The sequence below is a fragment of the Puccinia triticina genome, chromosome 6A (genome assembly GCF_026914185.1).
Source record: "Puccinia triticina chromosome 6A, complete sequence".
NCBI classification, from domain to species: Eukaryota; Fungi; Basidiomycota; class Pucciniomycetes; order Pucciniales; family Pucciniaceae; genus Puccinia; species Puccinia triticina.
This window is the reverse complement of record NC_070563.1, coordinates 3943189-3951102: the sequence shown is the minus strand read 5'-3', so window position 1 is coordinate 3951102 and position 7914 is coordinate 3943189. Positions and strand designations below refer to the sequence as shown.

Sequence of the window (7914 nt, the reverse complement as noted above, 5' to 3'; positions counted from 1 at the left end):
CGCCGGCTGACAAAGAAGCAGGGCTGTCACCCAAGCAAATTTGTTCCACCAAATGTTACGGAAGCAAGGAATTATGAAGGTTTGAATATTCCTGCGACCAAAATTTAGATTCTAGCCCCCTCAAAACGGGTTGATAATGTGAGAATTCAAGCCTAGGTGAACGGCCGCAATCTCATAAATTGAGAACGAGGCCGGGATCTAAATCAGCTGCGGAATCTGGTAAGCAAAGCAAACCACTTCCGCAGTCCAAAGATTGAGTTCTGCGGAGTCGTAAAACTGACACATCAAACTGATGAATGCAGGCCCGACTCCAACAAGAAATAAACTCAGGTGTGTGGAAAATCCCAGCCCCCAGTCACTCAGAGCAAGAATATTGGCCAGCACCAACGGTGAGCAGCCGTTAAACTGAACTCTGATTTGATTATACGAGTGCTACAGTTGCACAAGGCATCCTAATGTACAAGAAATACCCCCGCGGGACCCCTGTCCGGAATTTTAGGGCCAGTTTTTTTGTTTTTCCCAATTTTCAATGGCCAAAATCAGTTGGAAAAGGGGTTGGGATGGGTTGGGACCACGGTGTACATATGTAGTACACTCCATGTTTGCCATGAGGGCCCCAAATTGCCCAGCTGGGTCACCTCAGGGCCATTGGAGGTGCTCTGATGTTGCTCAAGGGGCCTCCAATGTTGCTCAGGGGGCCTTCAATGTTGATCGGACGTGTCTTAATGTTGATCAGAGGTGCAATATCTATGGACTTATAGGTGCCATACACCCATACATATGGGTTTAGCACATGTAAGCTGATATGTATGGCTTTACAGTATGTAGTTAGGCCAATGTCCGTAATTTCATGAAAGTTTTTTTTTGGCTGGTCAGAAACCTTAGTCCGATCAATGACCATCCTCCACTCTGGTCCGGAGGCGAACTTAGTCAGTCCTTCCTTCTGAGTTGGCAGGCTGGCGCCCCTCGCGCGAAGCGCAAGCCTCCGAAGGAAGGACTTGGGAGTAAGCCGGGAAATTTGGCGTGAGCGCTGAGGACCGCCTCAACCCATTTGGCTGGTGTCAAACTTCAACACCACACCACCATAGCATCCTGTGAGCCAAATGGGCCGCCCAGGTGCCAAATTGAAGCCCTGCATCTGGCCTTCAAACCTACATAGGCCATATACTTTTATCTTGAACGGTCTTGAAGTTACAAAGCTTTTAAAATCATGCTTCCAAGATTCTGGCAATGATTGTACACTTCTGTATCTTTAGTAAGTGCATGGAAGCAGTATTTTCTGCTTGTAATTAAATGAAAATGCATATTTTTGAACAAGTTCAATTCTCAATTCATGATCAATGCATGATATTTATATTGATATGCTTGATGTACAGAAGTTGGAAAAAAACCTTGATTTGTTGGACCAAGCTCAGCAGTGATTTTGCAAGGATGCCCAGCGGCCAGCTGGGGGGATAAAAAGCTGATTCGTGGATGGCTGCCTGCGTGCAAGAAGCAAGCCTACAAGGCCGCACCACTCATGTCCCTATTGGGCAAAAAATGGGTGTGAGATCATGGATAAAAGGAAAAATGGGGGTTGGTTGGGCCCCAGGCTTGTCAGCTCTCATGCCAAAATCGGTGGCTTGGGGGCAAGCCTCTCTGTGAGACAGAGACCCTGCGGGGCTCTCCTCCAGAGAGGCTTGGTTAAGCTCGGTCCGGAGGTGCATCGAATGGAGGGTGCATGTATGACCTCACTGGCACTCTCGACAAGCGATTGGGTCGAGCTGACAAAATGTACAACACCCATGCCACTCCGTTCCACCTTTACACATACAAAATTCACCTCATTCTGCAGTTTTTTTTTGTGTTAAAAAAACAGCCCCCAATCATTCCAAGTTTCCCGGTCCCTTCCCTCAGACCTGTGGTTCATGATGTTTTTCTCTCTGCAGATGCTGAGGGGACAAGGAGAGGGCCAAGGATGCCCACGAAGACGCTGGGGGAAGAGGGACCTGGAAGCCTACATAGGAGTAATTTTACTTTTATGGAATGATAAGACGGAGAGAGATGGGTTTTATGTGTACATGGGAAGAAAGAGACAACAAGAGACACGGAGGAGAGAAGACCACACGACACCCACCCACGACGACCAAGTAAAGGAACAGCAACTCCCGTTCTCGCCTTCTCCACGAGGACCAAAAAAGGGGTAAGAAGGAGGAGAGAAAGCGCGAAAAAAGAGAAGAAAGGAGGCTCTCAAGGCAGAGGAAGAGCGGCCGAGGAGGAAGACGAGGAGGGCAAAAACGCCCCGTCGACGGGCCGGGACAGGAGGAGCGGAGGGGGCGGCGGAAGGTTAGCGGCGCGATTGAGCATCTGGAAGCGATGGACGTCCTTGCGTCTGACGTAAGTGAGCCAATAGGGATTAGCGTTGGAAGCCTTGGATCCGGACGGGGCGGGTTTATTACGTGGAAGGGGGTCGGAGGTGGGGCCAGGGGGCGTCTGGGGCCGACGGTCAGCGGACGTTCCTCCCTCGGGTTCTTCTTCTTCTAACTCGTCTTGGTCATGGTGGGTGAAGACTTCGATGTTCGGGTCCACCTCGCTCACCTGGCTGTCGTTGTACTTCAGCCACCGGTCCATCCGGTCGGGCAGCTGGCGCTGGATGGCCCAGTAATGGCCCCCCTGTGCCGTCCCTGTTGCGGGCCACCGTCGAGTGAAGAACGAAAAACAGTTAGCATGCTTGCTTCACGACTGTCAAGGGGGAGGCGGGAGACTGGCCTCGATGCATGAAGAGGCCGACTAAGATGTATTCGGCAGTTTGGGAAGACGAAGAGGAGGCTTTGGTTGGCCGGTGGTCCTCCGTACCAACGCACCCGTCCTTCTCAAGGCCCTTATCTTTATCCTTCAGGTTACCGGCCGAAGGAGCATTCATGGCTGGAGGCTCGTCGAGGAGCATGGGGGCAGCAGCGGGGGGAGGGGGAGGAAGGCCGGCCGGATGCTGCTCGTCGAGCTCCTCGTCCACCTTCCACATCTCCTCAACCTCGGCCTTGAGCCGCTTGACAGCCACCTTATTGCCCGCGATCTCCGCGTCGATCGCCGTGGCTTCGGCATCCAGATACTCGAGCTCCTCGGCCCCGAGCAGGCCTTCAAAGAACTCCAGCCGAGTGGCTGGTGCCGAGCCTGCTCGAGACGGACACGTGCTGGGGTCAGCGGTCGAGGACAGGATCCCATGCAAGTCCCGCAAGACCGTGCTGGCGGTCCGCTGTCCAAATTTGATGATCAGTCTTCTCTGGACTGCCCTACTCCTACCGAGTCTGTCGGGAATCACACACCTTATCTCCGCTCACGTTCGTCGTCAGTTCTCCCAACCGACCACGCAGACATTCGATCTCTTTGCGGAGCCCAGCAGTCTTGGCGCGTTTCTCCTGGCCGACTTGGTCGTCAGGGTCGGGTTCCAAGTAGCGGTCCATCCGGAGACGTTGGCCAAACTTCAGGTGGGCGTTCGACTTGAACACCGTGTGTGTTCTTCGATCAAATTGCACTCTCTATGCAACCACCAACATACTCTTTTTCTTTCAATCTTCTTGTTTCTCTCAATTTGTGTGTGAAATTGCTCACCTGAAGTTGGATCTGCAGAATCGGCGGTAATTCCACTAACCCTACCCGCCGACAAGCTTTCCCATTCTCCAACTCGACCTCACTCTCATCAAACACTTTATCCAATCCGTCGTAGAGATCCCGGCCTTCCTCGGCCACATCGACCAGCAAATAAGCAAACTGTTCCTCCTTGATTGACACTTTCCCCTTCGGATTTTCAAACATCAACGATTGCCTCGTTTTCCCATAAAACAGTCTACGAGATTTCATTGTTTGTGTGTACAAAATCAGTTTTCTTATTTCTACTCTTTCTCCCAGGGTCCATCAAGAATGTTGTCACTCAACGATTTCACCAGATTTCCATCGCCATCAAACTCCCCACTCGCGCGTATTTTCTGCTGATCGAGCGCGGCCTGGATCTGGAAGAGACAGTTATCCATGCACTCCGAGACGTCGTTCTGGCGGCCTGCGAGAGAGGGAGAGAGAGGATCAGCGAGCGAAACTGGTATGGGATGAGTCAGAAGGGAGAGAGGACGTGCCGAACATCATGTGCGATCCGCTCTCGATAGCCGCCACGCTTCTGTTGCTGCAGTTGGGACGGGGCGGGAGCGGAGGAGGAGGGTTGGACTCATCGGTGAGGTCGATGACCACAGGGATAGCAGTCTTGGCCGGCGGTGGGGGCTCGGGCTCGTCGACGGGGACTTGGGGCGATGAGGCGGCCATAGCGAGGTCCTGGATGGGGCCGACGAGCTCCTTTTCGGCGGGCACGGCTGCAGCGGCAGCGGCGACGGAGTCGACTTCCATGGGGGTGCGGCCGGTCGAGTGGCCGTCATCTGACCCGCTGCTCTCGCTCTTCCGCTTCCCTAGCACCGTCGACGAGCCCGCTGAGGCAACATGCACAGGCGGAGAGGGCGTCGCGTTGAACGTCGGGCCAAGTACCACCGGCTGGTCATCTACAAGCGTCGCATCCGTACTCGCTGAAGAGTTGTGGTTCGCATTCGTCGTCGTGGTCGCCGCAACGCTCATCGGACTCTCGTCTTTGGATAGAACTAGCGCAAGAAAGGCGAGCTCTCTCTCCGGCGTCACCGCCGATAGTGGAGTACTGATCATTTCTTGGAACAAGCCTCGCAACTGGGAGGCAACTTTTTTTCATTCATGAACAAGTTTAATTGAGCCACGTGGCATTTTAGCTATGGATGGAAATCTGTTCGGTGGAGAATGCTCATACATTGTTTGGATCGTAGAATTTCCGAGGCCGAGACGATCCGACCTCCGACCCTTTTCTTCTCCTTCATCTCCTGATGCTCGTCGATATCCTGTTCAAACTCGGGAAACCTGAGCAAGATTTCTCGAAGTTCTCGGACTGAGAAGAAATACTGAAGCAAAGAACTATTCTCCCCCATGCAACGGGTTAAGTTAGTTAATTGTGCAGGTCGAAAGTGGTGAGCCGACAGACTAACTTCAAATAGCAGGTACTAGGGTGATTTGTGTTTGTGAAAGGAAGCTTGCAGTCAGTACTTCGTTCCAACTTCCAAAGGCGCACAGACGACGAGCGACTCACTTTCCGATGTTATTGATTCCAGCAGGCAAGTCATAGGACACAGGAGGCGGGCTATAAGCGACGATGTCCATCGCGCTTTCGGCGCCATCGCCTACACAATCCCCAGGAAGTTCCACCGAAACGCGCACGCCACCAAAAATAAATAAATGACGTGAGTGGCTAGCAAATGGGCGGAGGTGGTGGTTGCGATGCTTCTTACCCTTGAGCTCGGCGACTAGCCGGGACTCGATCAGGTGGCTCTTGCGGTGCCGGGCAATGACTTGCAGCGCCTCTCTTAGGACGTCTTTCTGGCCGGGCTGGTCGGCAACCTGAGTTTTTCAAAAACGGACAAATTTAAGTGTATCTTTGGGAGGATGTGGCTGGCTGGGAAGGACTGACTCCGATGGTGTAGGCCATCCAAAGCATCTCGTCGTCCACTTCAGGCACAACGTCGCCCAAGGTCGCATACGCTTTGTTCAGGTCCATCGGGTTCGCCTTCTGTTCGGCCGCACTATTGGCGCTGTCTGAGACGGCCCGTAAAAGCTCGTTGGTCGGGTTGGCCTCGACCAACGTCCGGAGCGCATTCCGACTGTCACCCGCCGTCAATCGGTCTGATCAGCTGATTTACATCCGACAATGAACAGCAACAACACGACTTGCAGTTTAGTTTTCTCGGCCGGATCGGTCTCCGAGGCATCTTTGGAATTGAACGCGTTCATGATGAACTCCTCCCTCGTAAGATCCATGACGAAGGAGCCATCGGTTCCATCGCAGCAAATCAGATTCCAGGCCTGTCTAGCTTCGGTAAGTCTAACACACACACAAGAATGCAAGTAGTCAGTCGGGTGATATATCGGAGAGCTAAGAGAGAGAGAAAGAGAGCGGACGAACCCGACGACACCGCGACTGGCCTCCATGCCTAGGAAGACCGCGATCGATTGGCTGTCCCTGACCGCTTGGATTTCCCGGAGCGCCTCGAAAAACTGGTAGCGTATGGCCGGAAACGTGCGCACTTGAACCTCGTAGCCCAATATAATCACCCCGTCCGGAACGGCCGGGACCAGTCCTAGCTTCGCGTACGCTGCATAGGCCACCGGTTTCCCGTTCGGTGTCTGCCACGCAGACTTGGTCGGAAATACGGGGACTAATCATGAACGAAGCCGGGAAAATATCGCGCATAGAAGTTAGATGTATGGGGGCTTGTGTTTGGGAGGGTTCTGGATACACTCACTCGAGTTGCCTCCGAGCATCTGGACGATTTTGGGGTGGGCCGAGACGAGGTTAAAAGGGACGATGTAATTCGACTTGACCGACTCTTCGACATGGGCTAGCAGACGAGACATCAAAAATCGAGATGATTTGGAGCTGTTGGGCGGGAAGGAATGACTGACGATGTTGGAGCTTATACCACTTCAAAAAGACGGAGATTTCGAGCAGGGCCCGGCACCATATCGCCCGGTTCTTCCTTCCCTCGGCGGTCTTGACGTTGAGACTGGGGAGGACCAAGAGAGGGGTGGTTGGTTTGGCGGATGAGGGCGACTTGGATGGCGGGTTTTTGGGACGGTCGGGGCTGGAGCCTGGCGGGGAACTGGACTCGTCCACTGGCCCTTCTCTCCGTGTGACGCCTAGGCTGGCCCATATCTTCGCCCTTGAGTTACACGCGAGGAATGGTGATCAAGGGACGGAGAGCATTAAGAGTGTTAGCGTTTTATTATTATTATTATTATTCGTTTCGCGCTTAAATTTGATCTTGGGTAAGAAGAGGAGTAATTACGAGATCGAGTCCCAGGGCATCCTTCCTGAGATGGATTTCCCGTTGAGAGGAAGAGGCGAAAGTTTGCCTTCGAGGAGAGCATTCTGGGCAACACTAGATCACAGAAAGCAAACCGCGATCAGTGTTATGTTTGCTGAGAATACTGATGATGTGGTGTGCACATGAATACGGTATGCCAGGCCTTGTAGACGAGTTGTTCGGGGTTAGTTTTGGAGTGGACATGGTTGGGCAGATGGTTGTATTTCTTAGCATGATGGATGAGGTCGTGAGCATGGTTGCGATCGAAGACGGAGGGGACGGCGGCCTCGATGGGGGAGTGGAAGATGCCGCGCGAACAGCCGACACAGAGGCGAGCGTCCCATCTGGACGAGTGGTCGTACTCGAAGGTGTGGGTGGTGACGCGGGGCGATGAGGCTGATGAGGGATGGCTCTCCTGGGCGGGTGGGGAGTGGAGGTCGAAGATTGAGGCAGGGATCGGATGGAAGTGCTGGACCTGGTGGACGGCGGACTTGAGGAGCTGGAAGAAATGGTGCGGGGTTGTTGTTTTCTCTTCTTCTCGTTCTGCTTGCTGTGGTTGTTTCTGCTGCTGTGGGTGTTGCTGTTGCTGGGTGCATGGTGTGCTGAGTGGGCGGGGTGGGGACTGGGCGTCTAGGAGTTCGATGATGAGCCATTTCCATTCGATCGGACAGAAGAATGCGTTCGCGTGTGGCTTGGCGAGGATGAGTTCGTGGATGGAGAGTGGCGGGTACTTTGGGTTGTTGCTGCTGAGATGGTCGCTGGGGGCGATGGCCTGGTTCCAGATGGCCGAGTTCGTGTTGAGTTCGAGGTCCCAGATCGGGTGTGGCCACAGTTCGGAGTGGTGGTGGTGGTCGAATGTGTGTGCGAGCAGCTTGGGGGTTGCGAATGCGGGGGGGATGGGGTCTGTCTGGCTGAGGTCGATGGCCGCCGTCCGGCTGCTGGGCGAGTCGCCCATCGTTCCGAGATGGTTCGTGGCTGGCGGCCGGGGCTGGAGGGCACGAGCCTTAGCGGACAT

General features: G+C 53.8%; 1 protein-coding gene across 1 annotated transcript; it reads right to left on the bottom strand.

The window, feature by feature from the left end:
- Nucleotides 1-2229: 2229 nt before the first annotated feature.
- Nucleotides 2230-7914, bottom strand: PtA15_6A475 (uncharacterized protein; the record flags this gene model as incomplete). The annotated part of the gene is made up of 18 exons (XM_053170184.1): nucleotides 2230-2663; nucleotides 2749-3232; nucleotides 3303-3515; nucleotides 3589-3823; nucleotides 3913-4033; nucleotides 4107-4709; nucleotides 4796-4956; nucleotides 5028-5042; nucleotides 5129-5219; nucleotides 5328-5436; nucleotides 5507-5696; nucleotides 5768-5917; nucleotides 5999-6251; nucleotides 6339-6434; nucleotides 6499-6755; nucleotides 6882-6974; nucleotides 7043-7398; nucleotides 7579-7914. 18 exons carry the CDS (start codon nucleotides 7912-7914, stop codon nucleotides 2230-2232), a joined length of 4197 nt encoding a protein of 1398 aa, XP_053021401.1.